A 17,156-nucleotide genomic window follows, 5' to 3' on the forward strand; every position below is an offset into this window, starting at 1 on the left:
AATGTCCGACGTCAGTCAGTAAATTTTATCGTCCAACCTTACAAATGTAAACTTATATAGTTCTATTTTCTTCACTAGGGTCTAACACCAAAGTAGCCTTACAAATGTAAACTTATATCGTTCTATTTTCTTCACTAGGGTCTAACACCAAAGTAACCTATGTACATGAAATTTCACTGCATAAAAGGAAAAAACCTGCGCGAATCGGGATTTGAACCGAGGTCTTCGACGCCTGTAGCGAGGTAGCCCATACCACTGAGCTATGAGCCGCTTGCATATTTTTAAGTAAAATATAGTATATTTGTCATATAGTGAAGGATGACCAAACTTAAAAAAAATAACGCTAATTTTTAAAAAAATATTTTTTTTATTTTGTATGTAAAGACAGATATGTCAACAACAGAGAACACAACAACTGCTATCGTTCATGAAGCTATAAATGAAGAATATGAGTACATACAATATAACAAACAGTTACGTCTCATTCGTTCGGTCAAAGACGACATGTACCAAATGCAAAGTATTTTGAATGCTCTTCGTTCTACAAAGCAAGCACATCATTGGTTTGAAAACCAACAGACAAAAGAACTTTTAGAAGAATTTCCTCATATGTTTGCTACCCGCGGAAAACCGCGGGTAGAGATTCCGTACGAAAATCGCAAGAATTTGGCTCCTGGTTTGAGAGGCTGGTATGTACATAGACTTCTTGTAAATGCTGTAGCAATGTGGGCTTCACCTCGTTACGCTTGTTATATTTTCATGATGTTAGATGAAATTCATAGACAAGAACGTGAAGAGATGGAAAAGAAACTTCAAGCAAAAGATGAAGTCATTGAAGCAAAAGACAAAAGCATTCAGAAAAGAATACCACGTTCGGTACCAAAAGGAAAGGAAAAGAACTATAAGTATATGATTTATACTGAAGAGATGGAAAATGAAGAAGACAGAGATATGGTTATGTTGCATTTAGTCAGAAGAAACAACAAAAGCTTTTACGACCTTGCTAAGATTTACAAATCTGACAGAAATTGGTTCTATCGCGAAAACTTACCGATTTCAATGACACCGAATGAAGATGTGAAACAAATAGTTCAAGATACGTTACCTCAAACACACTATGATATGAAAGGTTGTACAATTCTTACCTTCAAAGAAGACTTACCGCTACTGAAGGAAAAAATAACAGAGTATTTTGACAACTTCAAACAAGCAGAGTAAATGAACCATTTATTTTTATTGACTTTTTACAATTTGAACTTTGTTCGCGTAGATATGAATTCTGAAAGAAGTATGAGGGTCTTGTATGACTTTGTACTTCTCCCATAGTTCATGTCTGTCAAACTTACCTGCCATGGACTCTTTCATAAGTTCCATGAAATCGTCTTCGGACAATCCGGGGAAAAGTATGATATCAGTAAGTATTCTCTTTACATCCTTACTTAAACTCTTGGCTGTCTGTACACAAATGACAACTGAGATGTTAAAGTGTCTGAGCTTCTTAAGAATTCGACACATATCTTGTTCTCTGTTCTTAAGCAAAGGATGAGAGGCGAAATCATCTAAGATAAGAAGACACCTATGAGGGTATGTCTTCCAATCGTAAGATTGCAATTTCTTCGAAATGTATTCTATCTCTTTCTGTTTGTTTCTGAAGTGTTTCTTCTCTAATATTCTCTGCATTTCCTCATTTGGGTCTTTAAACTTCGAATTTATATACTCATTTATAGCATTGTACTTCAAAACTCTTCTTTGGTACTTCTTTATCCAATCTAACAACTCAGAGTCTTTTATACATACTAACTTAGACTTCTTTATAATATCTTTGAACGAATTGACGGTTTGGTCAAATTGACCAGAAGTCGAACAAATAACAACTAACTCATAGAATGGGTTCTTCTCATCTAGTTCTTGTTGTTGTGCAGCCATTTTAAGATAAGTGAAAGTCTTACCCGACCCAGGTGGTGCGATTAGACCTGTTATACCATTCTGAGCAAATAAGAACTTTTCATGTATAGGCTTTATCTGAGCATTTTCTAACTTCCTCTTGTTCTTCTTCAAAACATTCTCAAATTTCTTGTCAATGTCAGCAAACTTTTTTTCTAACATATTTTTAGAAAAATTAAAATTTTTATCTTTTAGAAAATGTCTAGTGATTTCGCTATCTATATTCGAGACAAGCTTTTTGACTCTAAAACTTCTGTCGACCATAAAATCTTACATAGTGTAAACAAGAAAGGTGAATTTGTTCTAAAGTTCTGTTTCTGGGAATATGACAAGAACCATAAAACATTACAAAGAGCAGTCTTAAAATTTGTCAATGACAGACTTGTTGACAGAGATGACGCCGATTGGAAAGATGAAGTCCAACAAAAGTTCTTAGAATGCAAAGAAGACACATGCGCTGTTCTTGAAGATGAAATAGAAAACAGAATAGATGAGCTATTAAAGGACAAAGAACTTTTACATAAATATGGTTGCGCCAAATTTGACATAACTCCACCAGAGAAGAAGAAGAAGAGAGAAAAGAAAGAAAAGAAAGAAAAGAAAGAAAAGAAAGTAGAAGAAGAGAAGAAAGAACCTGAACCAGTTCCAGAGAAAAAGAAATTTGACATGTAAAAATAAAATTTTATTTTTAGAACATTTCTGGGTCAATGTCAATGTTCTCTTCCTCTTTAGGAGCAAACACTGGCTTAGACTCTAAAATCTTTTTACCCAATTTACCTTGAACTTCAACTATCTTAGACTCATAATATTCATAGTCGTCTGCTTTCTTTGGTTCATAAGGTATAACAAGTTTGTATGCTTTACCTTCTTCGAGTTTTGAGAACTTTCTGTCAAAATTTTCTTTGACTGCTAACAAACCTTCTATGTCTAAGTCTTCAAAAGTTGCACCACTTTTTCTAACAACAGCAAACTTAACTGGTTCGATGTTCCAAACTTTGTCAAATGTAGACTTTTCAAAATTGTAGAAGTAAACATTCAAATAAGCGAATGGGTCTAGTTCTTCTTTAAGTCCTGACATGTACTTATTTACTGAGATGAATTTTGCCATCTTTTCTATCGGATAAAAATATATATTTTTTTTAAAATTTACTCAGAAAAATTTTTCTTTGTATATACGCCGTTCTGAACATCTAAAAGATTTTTGACATTTGCCAAGAATGTTCGTTTAGAAGCTGCCATATAACCATATTCTTGACAATATTGTTTATATTCATCATATAATGACCTTTCATCTAATGACACAAAGTCAGTTTCATCTATGAACAGTTCATATACACTCTTGTTTGCTTCTAACAATGTTTGTCTCTCTTCGGTATGTGGAATTTGTCTTGGATTGAACTTAGAAATATCTAATGTCATAAAATATGAGAACAAGTGGTTGTAAAAGTCAGATGTCAAAGTTTCTGCTAAGTCGTCAAAATATTCTGTATCTTGCATATGAGAATCTGACGTTCTGACAACTACATATCTTCTGTCAGAACTTTCTAACTTCATCGGAACAGTATTGTTTGAAACCATAATGAAGTTTGCAACATTTTCACAAACTCTTTGGTCTTTATATTTTCTTTCAACAACTCCAACTTTGTCTGTTATAAGACTCTTCAAAGCATCTGAGTTCAAAACTTTTGTTGTATCTATACTTTGAAGTTCATTGCAAACTATAAGTTTCATATTCTCAATTGAAGAGTTAAACTTGCCACAGATGTTTTCTAAGTTTGTCATATTCGGATTCGAATAACCTTCTAACAGTTTGCACAAAATATCTGTAAAGAAAGTATTCTTACCAGTTCCTTGTTTTCCAATTATAATGAGAGCAGTTTCATTTTTAGCACTTGGATGTTGTAAGATGTTTGCAAACCAACATAAGATATACTCATAGACTCTTTCGTTTCCATTGCATATAATTTCTTTGACATGGTCTAACCAAGCTTCTATAATATTTTCTTTCCATTCTACTTGTTCATATTTATATCCAGTGAAGATAGAATAGAAGTTTGGAGAAGGTGTATAAAACTTTATACCACGAACTGAAAAATCTTCAAGTTTTGACAATAAGATATCCCAAGCATCTAACATCTTCATGCCAACTTGTACGACTTTTATTTTCTTAAGTTTCTGTCTACATTCTTGTTCTGAAACTATTGTTGCTCTTGGTTTGTTAAAGACAACATCCCATTCTTTCATGACATAACATTCTGGGGCAGAGTCGACATAAATGACTAAACGTTTCAAATTCTCGACTGCTTTGTTATAGTCTCTAAATGGACACATATTTCTGAATGCTTGGAAGTCATAAAAATCTGAAACATCTATTCTGTACATTTTTATAAAAATAAAAAAAATATTTTTTTTATTCTTGACTTTGTTGTTGCATTTGTTGCATTTGTTGTTCTTGAGCTATTTGTTGTTGAAGTTGTTCTTGTAGTACAATACTTTCACCAGTTGCATCTTCCAATTCGAAACTTTCTGCCGTCATTGACAAATACATAGGACATAAAAGTTTTACAGGAACAAAGTTTGCGTCAACTAAGGTTAAGTTTATGTTTGCTAAAGTGTTTGAGTTTACTAAAGCTGAAAACTCTGCATTCGAATGAACAATAGGCAAACCAGCAGAGAATGTGTTATTTATACGCATAAGTATCTTTTGGTCATAATAGTTTCTGTCGACATTCGAATAACACTTTGAACCTAAGTTTGAAACAATATATAAAATAGGTGTGCTTAAAGTCAATGGAACAGACATTCCTTGTATGACACCTTTTCCTGTTATAGGAAACTGTTGGTAGTAAAAACCAGATATAAGTTTTGTATTATAGCTCATATTGTTTATAGTAAACTCAGTCGGACATCCAAACATAATGAAACCTGCTCTAGTTGCAGCACATGTTACACTCGTCCTTAAAGTATTAAATAAGTCAACAAAACCTGTTGGTGGTATATCTGAGTAAGTATCTTCAAAGGAGTATTTTTTACCATTCACAACAATAAAGTCTTCTGGTGTCAAAAGAGCAAAACAGGCTTTAGTCGTCATTGTGTTTAAGGTTAGTTTACAATATCGTCCTTGAGGACTTTGTAAGTTTGTTGTTATAGAATTATATGACTCAGGGTTTTTAGTCGTAATAGTATAAACCATTGTGTCTTCTGCCATTTACTTAGCAAATAAATTTTAATGAAATGTTGTGGTCGTCAAATATTTTTATGATGTCTGGGAAACTATACTTTAAGTTCAACGTTTCACCTCCTTTCATAACGTATATCTTGTCAATGACATTATATGAAACACCACAGCAAGCAATGTCGGGTTCTATTTCTTTGATGTTTATATCGTCTGCCTCTGTCAAAAGTTTCAATAGTTCTTTCAAAACTTCATGAGGTGCAATGACATATGAGTTCACTTTTACAGGGTTGTGTTCGACCAAGTTTAACATTATACCCAAAGCTTGACAAATCTTCTCCTGAGTTTTAAGTTTGTCTTTAAGTTGTTGGTAGTCGTTTCGAATATCTGCAACAGAACTTAAGTCTCTGCTAACTTCAGGATATGTTGGTTGTTCTTTTACAGGAACAATTGCTATACCATCTTCGTCTTCGTATGGTTTCCCCACTTCAACATCTCTTTCTTTGACATTGACAACAACACTTTGACTGTTTGTTTGAGTTGGTGAATTTAACTTCACATCTGCCATCGCCATTAAACCTTTTGAAACACTTACGCTTCTATTTTTCGGAAATGACATTTTACTTAGAATAAAAAGATGGACGTATTTGAGTATCTCTTCGAATTGAAGCAAAACAAAGTTTACACACACAAACAATACAAATACATTGACAGAATAGTTCTTTATACAAACAATGGAAAATGTTATAGAATAGCAGTCTTTGCTGAACCAAAATATTTTCATAAAGCAAAGAAAGTTGGTATAACCGAGATGGTGAAAGTTCTTGACGTTGACAAAAATATAACAACAAAACTGACCGATATTTCTAAAGGTAAGTTTTTAATACAATATTATATCAAAACTGGCGTACTGTCAATATTTGACGGAGAGAAGTCAGTTCAAGAACAACTTACTGACCTGCTGCCAAAATCTGCTCGATGGAAGCTGTCGTTATGCCAATCTGAGGAGCTCCAGCAGGTTTCATCGAACGAATCTTCAAAAGAGCATCTTCCGTGAAAAGTGCTATTGGTTTTGTAAACTTCTTTGCTCTCAGTTCATCTGGACCGTCTCTGTCACCAGTATATTGTATTTGAACTGTACCAACAGTTGAAATACCACCCATAAAGTCTTCTGAGTCAGCAAATGGAATGCCAAGCCAAAAGTTTGAACGGTCTCCATTTGTATATTGAGTTTTTTGACCTCCTGTATGAGTCCATACTTTCACATATGGCATAATAGAACTTTGCATTTCAGGGTTAATGGTTGTTGTGAAGTTGTTGTTAAAGTTCATAGCATCTAATGTCAAGTTGTATGACCTCATATCTTCAACTGTAGAATATTCTTCTCTTGGATAATATTTGCCATCTATGTTTATATGATATTTAATACCAGGGTTGTAGAAACAAGAATAGTCATTTATAGTTCGTCTGAACAGTACAAACATAGTATCTGCATGTTTCATTGCAGTTGTTAAAGCAATATCTGTTCTTGCACCTGGGTCAGCACTTTGGTTTCCAACTTCACCTGCAAAGTCTTTGACAGATATTTGGTGTATAGGGAACATAAGTGGAACTGCAATATATTTGGCAGCTAAAGCATTTGAAATATCTGGGTCCAACATATAGACTGCAAGTCTGCTTTCTATTCTCTTGCATTCAAACTTTTCGCATGTGAACTTAACTGGGTCCCAAGCAGTTCCAGCAGCATTGAAATAATAGTTTACTTCAGTGTTGAGGTTTGAGAAACCAAAGTCTAAGTCAACTTTGTCTTTGCAAAAGTCGGCGAATGACGTTTTGATTTGCTCCCTTTACGTCTGTAAGAGTGAATGGGTCTTGTGTTGGTGCAATGACTAAGTTATTTTTGCTTGGAGTAAGTTCGATAGAAATTTTTCCTGCCCAGTTTGGCAAGTATCTTAAAAACCTGAAGATGAGGAAAGATGACAAAGGAACTCTAAGTTTTCAGTTTTACTTTGGTTACTGCTGCTGCATTTTGTCCAGAAAGGTTAACATAAACTCCTGGAACGTTAGGGTCAAGTCTCTTATTTTCTCAATAGTTGCATACTGGTCTGTTTGTTCTCTAGCTTGTGGTTGTACTGAGTTTCTCAAAGCGAACCATTCATAGTTTGCCCATGTTACTGTTTGAACTAAGTCAGAGTTAGAATATATCTTATATCCCATGAAAACTTCTGGAGCATATTGGTATCCGACATAGAAAATTCCATTGCAACCTTTCTTGTCAGACAACTTGGCAGAAGGTTTTATTTCAATGTCTTGTTCACGTATAAGAAAGAGTTGTCAATAGAAATTAATATGAAACCTGTCGCAAGCAATATCTACTGTTGTTGAAGAACCTTCTCCAAACTCACCTACGTTTCCATAAGAAACAGCAGTTGTATATTCGTAAGTTCCAGGAACTATTTCTGACCTTCTAATGGCATTGTCGCATTCGTTATACCATTCGGAAACATTTCCATTCATAGCATCCAAAACTGTTGGCGTTATATTCTGAGCGGCGTACATTTCATATGTGTAAAAATATAGAATAGTTGGATTTATATGTCATAATAGAACCCACGTGGACCAAGCTTTACTTTCTTCCTGACTGAGTTTTTAACTCTTCTTTTTCCTTCATTGCCCTCTGCTTCAAGTTGTTGCATCTTTGCTCATGTTCATCTAGTATGTTGCAAATTTTCCATGCCCTTTTTGCCTTTGGCTCTGGTCGCCCATCTCAGGTAACCTATATCCTAGAAAGAGTTTGTCATAGTCTGTATTTGAGTCTTCGCGTATTGTTTGCATGACTCTTTCCTGAGTTTCCGGTTCAAGCGCTTCAAACAGTGCCTGTCCATATGGAATAAGCTCGTTTTCCAAATATATGTTTTTGTAGCCATCTGGTTTTCTTTCCATGTTACCAACTATATCTTTTGTGAATGGGAAAGCTTTTAACCCAATCTCTTCAGTCTTGCGTCGTTTATTTCTGTAGTTGGTTTTATTTTGTCAAGGAACATGTTTTTTCAATACTAACATTTCATCTTTGGTTACTGTCCATTTGAGTTTTCTTAAATATTCATCCCTTCTCGGTTCATTGTCTGCAAAGTAAGTTTTTATGACATTTTGTAAACTTTCGTTTGCAAGGTCATGTACAATAGGTTCTCTTCCTTCTCCCTCCCTAACTTTCTTTCTAAACTCTTCACCAAATATACCATCTCTATGGTTCTGTGTAGTTCTTTGAGATAAATGTTCTAGAACGTCAGGTGTTATATTTCCATCAGCCATGTTCATTTCATACTGGTCCAAAATATCTGCATGTTTCATATCTTTCAATGGCATTAAAGCCGCGCTTAAAATACCAGCTATATCTTGTTCACCATTGACTTCCATTGCGTCTACAACTTCTTGGAATTGTGGTTGTAAGTTTATGAACCCACCTATCCGGGTTAGCTTTATGACCCCATCTCATTGTAGTTCCATCGTCTGCAGAAACAAAAGTAGGTTTGTTTCCATCTTGGTTAGGTTCTGAATGAACTTTAAACAATGTTTCATTTCTATATGTTTTCTTGAAATTTAACCTTTTATTTTCACCGAGTTCATCCGAAGATTGAACGTTAAATGCTCGTAAGTAAAAAGGGTTGTTGTATTTGTGTACATTTTCTTTCAGTACTTTCATTCTATGCTGAATATTTTCATCTGGTGTTGGAGTCTTTTGTATGTCGGCAAACATTTTTCGATATTCTTCTACTATGTCAGCCGAATCTTTCTTAGACTCTTGGAAAGATTCCATATTCACCTCATGCTCTTGTTGAGGGTCAAGATTTTTCGGCTGTTCCAAATCTTCATCTAGTTCTGTGAAGTTAGTTTCCAAAGGAAGGACTTGTTCGTTTCCTTCAGGCTCTTCTAGCTGTTGTTGCTGAACTATTTCTTCCATGTCTGGTTGTATCTGAACTTCTTCCTGTGGAGTTTCTTGTACCTCATCTGCTGGCATTTCATATATTCCGAGACCGTTTTCAACAATTTCCCTATCTACGTCATCCGCATTCATAAGCTTTTGTTCTTTCGTTCCGTCTCTATTTTTTACGCGTTTCATGACGAAAGTTGAATTGTCATTTAGCTCTGACATCAAATATCTCGGAGTAAATTCATCCATGTCATTTGGATGATATGCTATTAAATCATATCCCTTAGCGAGCTTGTATTTTCCAGGTTTGAGATTATATCCGTTTTGGTGCTGAGCCATAAAGCTAAATAGGTTCGGGTCAGTATTTCCATCCTTGAACTTTCCAATAGCTTCTTTATATCTGTCACTAAAGTCAACAGTATCTGGGAAACCACACTCTTCTTTAAGCATTTTTAAGAATTCTTGGTTTCCTTGTTCTCTACTTCTTTTATGTCCTTGCTCTGTTTGTGGTTGTTGTTGTGCAGGGTTTTGAACTGTTGGTTGTTGTGCAGGGTTTTGAACTGTTGGTTGCTGTGCTGGTTGTTGTGTTGGTTGTTGTGCTGGTTGTTGTGTTGGTTGTTGTGTTGGTTGTTGTGTTGGTTTTGGTGCATGCCTGTGTCTGTGTCCATGTGACGATGTAAATGTTTTAGGTAGTCCTGGTGCAGGTGCTTCTCTTGGAGGGTTTGGTGGTATATAAGTTCCACCAGCTGGCACATATGTTCCATCTGCAGCATAATGTCCTACCTGACTTTTCGTTCTTAAGAAAGCATTTACTAGGTCTGTTTTGGTCTGTTGTAACTCTTTTTCTTGACTTTCCACAACAGTTGCTCTAACGGCGTCATAGGCACTTTGAACTGCCTGTCTCGTTGCTGCATCTGTTATTTTCGTCATATTTTGTGCTACTTCTCTTAACTCGTTGTCGAAACCTTCAGACTTCAGTTTCTTTCCAGATGAGAAGTCGTTCACTAGTTTTCACCTTACTATGAAGAGCTTCGAAGGCGTTCTTAAAGTCAGCATTTGTTAAAGCTTCATTTGAACTGTCTTCATCCGCTTGTATTTTTGTCCTTATTGACCCTATGAGTTGGGCTGCTTTAGCGTTGGCTTGGGCATCTAACCAGTCATTGTTAGCTTTTATATATTCTGCGCTTTTCATTGCCTTTTGCATGGCTGCGTCGTTATTTTTACTTTCTTGTGCTAAGTTTTCATACTGTACGGTTTGGTTTTGCAACTGTAAAAGTTTTTCTGCCTTTACATTTGCTTCAACTTCTTTTTTATACTCATCGCTATCCATATATGTCTTCAGGGCTTTTTGTTTTATCTCTTCATCTTTCAGTATTTTATATTGAGTAGTATGGTTTTTCAAATTTATAACATCTTGTTCCATTTTTGCTACTTCTGCTGCTTTTTCTGACACTTTTTTCGCATATTCCTCTGTACTTAGTTCTTTCAGTTGTTCTTCTTTCTTCTTTTTCTCTACGTTTAACTCATTGAGTTTCTTTGTGTGTCTGTCATATTCTAGTTTCTTTTCGTTTTCACTTATTTGTTTCTGTATGTCTATGTTTGACTTTTGACATCTGTTATTTGATTTTTGAGTGAACTCAAATTCATTTGACTTTGAGGGTTATAGGCTGTTCCGTCTGCAGCTCACCATAGCCTGCCATTTTCGCTAAAAGTGCCGCTCTTAAACCTCCACTCTGTGCACCAATAACTCGGTTTAAAAGCATAGGGTTGCTTGACATTTGTTGCAACATAGTGGGGTCATTCAGCATTTGTTGTTGCAACTGTTGTTGTGGTGTCAGTTTTACTATTGGATGTTTCAATGCTCTCTTCCTCTTACGTATATTCTTACGTAGCTTACGTGGCATTTTAAGTGAAGTTAAAAAGCGGTTTTTGACAGATGTTTTATTGTGACTTCTTCGTAAAGACTTTGTTGAGATTTCTTCGTAAATGAGTGTAAATGACCCAAAAATATATTTTAGGGTAGAAGGGTATATCTAACCTCTTTTCTAACCTCATTTCTACCCTCTTGAATTTTCATGAATTTCTTCGTAAAGACTTTGTTGAGACTTCTTCGTAAAGACTTTGTTGAGACTTCTTCGTAAAGACTTTGTTGAGACTTCTTCGTAAATGACCCAAAAATATATTTTAGGGTAGAAGGGTATATCTAACCTCTTTTCTAACCTCTTTTCTACCCTCTTGAATTTTCATGAATTTCTTCGTAAAGACTTTGTTAAGACTTCTTCGTAAAGACTTTGTTGAGACTTCTTCGTAAAGACTTTGTTGAGACTTCTTCGTAAAGACTTTGTTGAGACTTCTTCGTAAAGACTTTGTCAAGACTTCATCGTAAAGACTTTGTTGAGATTTCTTCGTAAATGACCCTAGTAGTATATTTTTGGTGTAAATTTCATGAAAATTCAAGAGGGTAGAAAAGAGGTTAGAAAAGAGGTTAGATATACCCTTCTACCCTAAAATATATTTTTGGTGTAAATTTCATGAAAATTCAAGAGGGTAGAAAAGAGGTTAGAAAAGAGGTTAGATATACCCTTCTACCTAAAATATATTTTTGGTGTAAATTTCATGAAAATTCAAGAGGGTAGAAAAGAGGTTAGAAAAGAGGTTAGATATACCTTCTACCCTAAAATATATTTTTGGTGTAAATTTCATGAAAATTCATGAAAATTCAAGAGGTTAGAAATGAGGTTAGAAAAGAGGTTAGATATACCCTTCTACCCTAAAATATATTTTTGCCGAATTCTGTATAAAATTCTGAGTAAAATGACAGATGTTTATATGACACTTTCTCCGGTTTATAGGACCTCTCTCATATTCTAAACATCTTCGGGGCTAGAGGGCACGAAGTGCCTGGAAGCCCCACTACCTTTTTTTTTTTTTTTTTTTTTTTATTTAAAAATGGACTTTTGAATTTTAATTATCCAATATCGAATTAAAAAATGGTTATTACTGGCTATTGAAATAAAGACATAACGTAACTTTTTATGATTCGCATAAATATCTAAAGTAACAATCAAATTGCAAAACTTTTTATGAGGAGAATAGGGCGCGTAAAGGGTTGGCGTCCTAAGGCGTCCTGATGTAAACTATTCAATTTTTGAGAAGTTTACACCATAATTGAATAGTTTATGGCGTCCTGAGAGGAGATTTCAATGGGTATGGCGTCCTAAAAAATAGAAGAAAATGATTTTTTCTCGATTTTTCTAGAAATTGAATTTTTTAAAAAAGAAAAAAATCAAAACGTATACATTCAAGAAAGACTATAAATGAAGATTTTTCTATTTTTTTCATTCTAAAACATCTTTTTTTGGATAATTTTTTTTTAATAAATATGTAAGAAAGATTGAAGAAAAAGTAAATTTACTTTAAGAAAATTCGTTTTACATGATGTAAGACCCATAACAACTATAAATATTCAATTATTTAAAATAAAAAAAGAAAAACAGATTAAATGTATCTCACATCAAAATCCATTGACCTAAGGATGTTAAGTTTCTGTTTTTAAAAGTTGATATTTTTTTTTTAATTTTAAGAAAATTAATAGCATGTTATTAGACAATAGGAGTGTAATGATATTGACTAAACAGAAATGAGAGAATAGAGATATAATTTTGATAAGCAATATTGCGAACAAATTCTGAAGTAAAATCGCGATCAATAATTGAAAATTACGATCATGTACTGAAAAATGACGATCGAATTGAATGAATAGAATTATATCTAAGAAAAAATAAATTAGTAGTAGGATATGACGGGTTTAGTGACTTTTTTTGTTACATCTATATATAGACGATGCATTAAAATATATTTATTTATAAATCATTAAAAAAATTAACATAGTAGTATATGTTGACGGGTTGTGTGACTTTTTTTGTAAACGTAAGAATTCATACATAATTGAATGATTTTGTATCATTTTTTTTAACATATGAAGTAAAAAATGTATGATTCTTACGGTTTTTATTCTTACGTTTTTGAATAAATCAAGATTTAAAAAATTGACTTCTTACGTAAAATTAAAACTAAGTTAAATTTATTTTTATTTTATTTTATAATAAATGAGTATAACAACTAATTCATTGAAATCTTTAAAGTTCACTAATTCAGAATTAGAAAATATTTTAGAAAATTTTGGAGACGGTTCTTATCCAACATATATGCAGAATGTGAAAGAGTTTTCCAGATTGTTGAATGAATTTAAATATAACGGACTAATTACTAAAAAGGCTATAATGAGATATTTATATCCCAAAAAAGTTGAAAAACAGGAGAATATTCCTCTTTATGGTCCAGAGGACCTGGGCTCAGAGAGCCTTGAAACACCTCCTGAATATTTTGAAGAAAAAATTAAACAAGATGAATATTATAAACGATGAGATTGAGAAATTGGAACAATTAAGAAATGAAATAGATGAAAAAATTAAGGAATTAAGAGAAGTTGAAAAATATAATGAAAATGAAGTAGAGGGTTTAATGAATATCCCAGCTTCAGAATCAGCAGTTCAGAAATCTCATGAAGAAAGATATAAAAATTATGTCTCAGAATCAACACAAAATTTATTAGATGGCGAAATAGATGAAACACTTTCAGAAGAAGGTACTAAATTTATACGTAAACATAAGTTACAATTTATTGACGATGGAGATTATCCATGTATATTACTTTCACCTCCTCTTGATTCTGAAAAATTCAAAAAAGCACTGAAAAATGTGACATATGCAACTAATACGATTAAGAAAGAAGACCATGATATTTACACAAATTATTATTTAAATAAATGTACAGGTGTTGATAAAGTTTTTGATTTGTTAGATAAAATATCAAAAGAAACCATTGGTACATATAAAATTTTGTGTGATTGCGGTTTCATTATTGAAGATACCAATAATGTTTCATATGAAAGAACAGCACCGAAGGAAGACGAAGTTGAAAGGTCTATACCATTCGTTATTAAGAACATAAAAGATATGAAAACTTATAAACATTATATTTATTCATTTATTTCAGAAAAAATGGAAGCAACCCATAAAACATCATCTCATCATTTTATAGCTATTCATACATTCCTTTTCAAAGTTGTGAAATTAAATAAGACAGGAATTAGATTTAATGTATCAGGGTACGCATTCTTGAGTAAATTAAAATGTATTCGTCACGTCGCGGATGATAAAATTTATGTGTTCTTAATTCATTTTATGGGCTTTAAAGAATAAACTTTATTTTTTAATTTTTTTTATTCTTACATAAATGAACAAAAACGGAACAGCTAAATGAATGATAATCAAATAAGAGCCGAAGGTAGAAGGTTATTTAAACGCTTCTATAACATCCTGATGGTGTTAATCCTAAAAACTCGTAGAAGCTATTTAAATGAAGCAATAGATGCATATGAAGGGTTTGACATTTCATCAGAAAAGTGAGAGATTAGCGAGAATGTTAAATGTTAATATTGATTTCTATTATTGTGATCCTCAACCAGAAGACGTGGACATAAATAAGGTAGACTTTCCATTAGTGGATCAATAATGATAGATCCAGAATTTGAAACAGTAAATATTTTATTAAGACAGAGTCCATGTGGAAAACTTCACGCTGACAGAATAACAGACGTTGAAGCACTCACCGGCTATAAAGTTTGTCCATATTGTAAAGAAGAAGTTTATTCTATCCGTGATGATCCAGAAAGGAAAAACCAAAGAAGATTTTAAAACATTGTGAGAAATGTAAAGAAAATAATGGAAGATTAATTCAAGACGTTCAATTGCAAAACACACAACAACCATATACACCACATATCACGAAACAGAAGATATATCAATGGCTATTAGCACATAATTTGCAGGAATATTATAAACCAACAAGAATTATATTACTTTTGACTTCGAAACATTAGAGACTAAAGAAGAACTTCAACTTTCTGAATGTGCAACTTTGAACGCTTACTTAAAACCATTTATGGTATCATCAACTGTCAAAATAAAGCCGCAAAGCGGTGAGGACGTAGACCGTGATAAAACATTTACGAGGAATTTTTGCTTAACTTCGAGTGATTCTTTTATTTCTGATTGGATTGAGTTTTTATTTTCAACCTGTTCATTAGTTGCTAATCAAATATTGAACAATATGAAGAATTAATGAATACATTAAATGAGAAACAAAAGGAAGCAATGAAAGAGCTTTTAGATGAAGAATTTAATAAAGGGAATATCATAGGTTTTAATTCGGGAAAGTTTGATTTAAATTTAATTCTTCGTGATTTAAATACTGCAAAATGGAAGATAAAATCAATACTGGGTTCTTCTTCTCAATTTAAGCAAGTCATAGTAAAGAAAACAAACTGTCCATATGAATTAAGATTTATTGACATCAGAAATTATATAGCGGGTGGAACATTAGACCAATTCACTCAAGATTTCGGAAACAATAAATCACGTGTTAAATCCTTTTTCCCTTATCAATTCATCACATGGAAGAATTACGAAGATGAATTATATAAAAAGGAACCATTCACGAAAGATTCATTTTATTCAGCATTAACTCAAGAAACTATATCAGATAGTGATTATCAAATATATCTCAATGATGCTAAAAATTTTGAGAATAGATTAGAATATTTTATTCATTATTGCAATAAAGACGTTGAAATTATGATTGACCCAATTGATAAAATTATCGAAGAAACATTTGTTTATAAAATTGACATGCTTCATAATCTTTCTTTATCATCGAATGCTTCAATGATTCGTTACGCGTTAGCATATAAGAACTTCAATCCTAACGAAACATATCCAGAAGAAAAAATGTGGAATCAAGTTTTGAATTAACAAAAAGTATTGGAAATATAAAATTGAATCATATAAGAAACAAGATGAAAAGCAAAAAGAGATACTAAAAACAATGTTTCAATGGATGACTATCAATACTATCACGATTTAATCCTTTCATCTAAATGCAAAATGTGTGGTAAAGCGTTTACATATGTAAATAAACCAACATTGGATAGAATCGATAATGAAAAACCACATACCAAAGAAAATTGTCAGTTAATGTGTTGTTATTGCAATGTCGTAAAATCAAATAAAGATGAAGATGTTCAACGTTTAAGAATCAATTTAAGAAATTATGCATTAAAAAATAATTTACCAATGACTTTAGATTCAGTTGAAGCTTATCACATTCTCCGTAATGGAATTACTGGTGGTCTATCAAATGTTCAACATCGTGTTAATCTTAAAGGAATCACGCACATTAATAAACTTTCATATAATCCAGAAACTAAAACTGTATCAAATGAGGACACCACCAACATTATGACTCATTTCGTTGGTGTTGATTTTAATTCATTATATCCTTCATCATTTTCATCTAATTCATGATTTCATTCAATATACTGACCATAAAATGTATATGCCGGGAAGATTGAATGGTGTTATCATTTGTGATACAGCAACAAAGAAAGCAAAAGCACTGGGAATAATTAGAAAAAAATACTTATTCGTGGCTGAAGTAAAGGGTCACATTGATGAAAAATACATTAATGATTACATAAACTTTTTACCGATAATAAGAAACTTAGATATTATCACAGATGAAAAAACAATTGGCAGTTTTATGTATAATTACATGAAATCAAACAATCTACCAGTTGACCAGAAACAGAGAAAATTAACTCAGTTAGCATCAACACACAACCAATATCAACCATTTTCTTCTTATTATCTTTGGTATCTAATAGACAGATTTCATTTTATCATCGATGATATTCAATCAATTTTAACATTTACTAAAAACACTTGTTTTAATGAATTTGCGAATGAATTTATGAACGAAAGACAAAAGGCTGAATTAGAAGGAAATAAAGGAAAAAGTTTATTTTGCAAGATTTCACTTAATGGATCATATGGTTACGATGCAATGAATACACAAAATTACGCAAAGACTAAAATAATGAATGCACAGAAGGCACGCGTTGCATGTATGTCAAATAAGTTTAAAAACATAAGAGAAATAGGTGAAGATACATATCAAGTGATGCTCAAAGATAGATTTTATAG

At 32.8% G+C, this 17,156-nt stretch overlaps 8 protein-coding genes and 2 pseudogenes across 10 annotated transcripts, besides 3 other annotated features; 4 read left to right on the forward strand and 6 right to left on the reverse strand.

The window, feature by feature from the left end:
* Nucleotides 1–7,624: part of a mobile genetic element that runs on past the window's edge.
* On the forward strand, nucleotides 610–1,218 carry TVAGG3_0762670 (KilA, N-terminal/APSES-type HTH, DNA-binding family; the record flags this gene model as incomplete). The annotated part of the gene is made up of 1 exon (XM_051245695.1): nucleotides 610–1,218. The coding sequence occupies one exon, from the start codon at nucleotides 610–612 to the stop codon at nucleotides 1,216–1,218; it is 609 nt and encodes a 202-aa protein (XP_051092282.1).
* Nucleotides 1,234–2,106, reverse strand: TVAGG3_0762680 (protein of unknown function, DUF4106 family; the record flags this gene model as incomplete). The annotated part of the gene is made up of 1 exon (XM_051245696.1): nucleotides 1,234–2,106. One exon carries the CDS (start codon nucleotides 2,104–2,106, stop codon nucleotides 1,234–1,236), a length of 873 nt encoding a protein of 290 aa, XP_051092283.1.
* TVAGG3_0762690 (uncharacterized protein) lies at nucleotides 2,512–2,616 on the forward strand (the record flags this gene model as incomplete). Its single annotated transcript, XM_051245697.1, has 1 exon — nucleotides 2,512–2,616. A coding segment is annotated over one exon (105 nt), but the record flags the coding sequence as incomplete, so codon positions are not given.
* TVAGG3_0762700 (protein of unknown function, DUF4108 family) lies at nucleotides 2,633–3,022 on the reverse strand (the record flags this gene model as incomplete). Its single annotated transcript, XM_051245698.1, has 1 exon — nucleotides 2,633–3,022. The coding sequence occupies one exon, from the start codon at nucleotides 3,020–3,022 to the stop codon at nucleotides 2,633–2,635; it is 390 nt and encodes a 129-aa protein (XP_051092285.1).
* On the reverse strand, nucleotides 4,736–5,152 carry TVAGG3_0762710 (uncharacterized protein; the record flags this gene model as incomplete). The annotated part of the gene is made up of 1 exon (XM_051245699.1): nucleotides 4,736–5,152. A coding segment is annotated over one exon (417 nt), but the record flags the coding sequence as incomplete, so codon positions are not given.
* On the reverse strand, nucleotides 5,157–5,693 carry TVAGG3_0762720 (protein of unknown function, DUF4106 family; the record flags this gene model as incomplete). The annotated part of the gene is made up of 1 exon (XM_051245700.1): nucleotides 5,157–5,693. One exon carries the CDS (start codon nucleotides 5,691–5,693, stop codon nucleotides 5,157–5,159), a length of 537 nt encoding a protein of 178 aa, XP_051092287.1.
* TVAGG3_0762730 (protein of unknown function, DUF4106 family) lies at nucleotides 6,070–6,408 on the reverse strand (the record flags this gene model as incomplete). Its single annotated transcript, XM_051245701.1, has 1 exon — nucleotides 6,070–6,408. The coding sequence occupies one exon, from the start codon at nucleotides 6,406–6,408 to the stop codon at nucleotides 6,070–6,072; it is 339 nt and encodes a 112-aa protein (XP_051092288.1).
* Nucleotides 7,625–8,583: 959 nt separating the features above from the next.
* On the reverse strand, nucleotides 8,584–9,389 carry TVAGG3_0762740 (protein of unknown function, DUF4106 family; the record flags this gene model as incomplete). Its single annotated transcript, XM_051245702.1, has 1 exon — nucleotides 8,584–9,389. A coding segment is annotated over one exon (806 nt), but the record flags the coding sequence as incomplete, so codon positions are not given.
* Nucleotides 9,390–12,145: 2,756 nt separating this feature from the next.
* Nucleotides 12,146–12,838: a mobile genetic element.
* Nucleotides 12,839–13,089: 251 nt separating this feature from the next.
* Nucleotides 13,090–17,156: part of a mobile genetic element that runs on past the window's edge.
* Nucleotides 13,160–14,035, forward strand: TVAGG3_0762770 (annotated as a pseudogene). Its single transcript has one exon. A coding segment is annotated over exon 1 (876 nt).
* On the forward strand, nucleotides 15,237–16,812 carry TVAGG3_0762780 (annotated as a pseudogene). Its single transcript has one exon. A coding segment is annotated over exon 1 (1,576 nt).

This window comes from Trichomonas vaginalis, chromosome III (assembly GCF_026262505.1).
Source record: "Trichomonas vaginalis G3 chromosome III, whole genome shotgun sequence".
Taxonomy (NCBI): Eukaryota; Parabasalia; order Trichomonadida; family Trichomonadidae; genus Trichomonas; species Trichomonas vaginalis.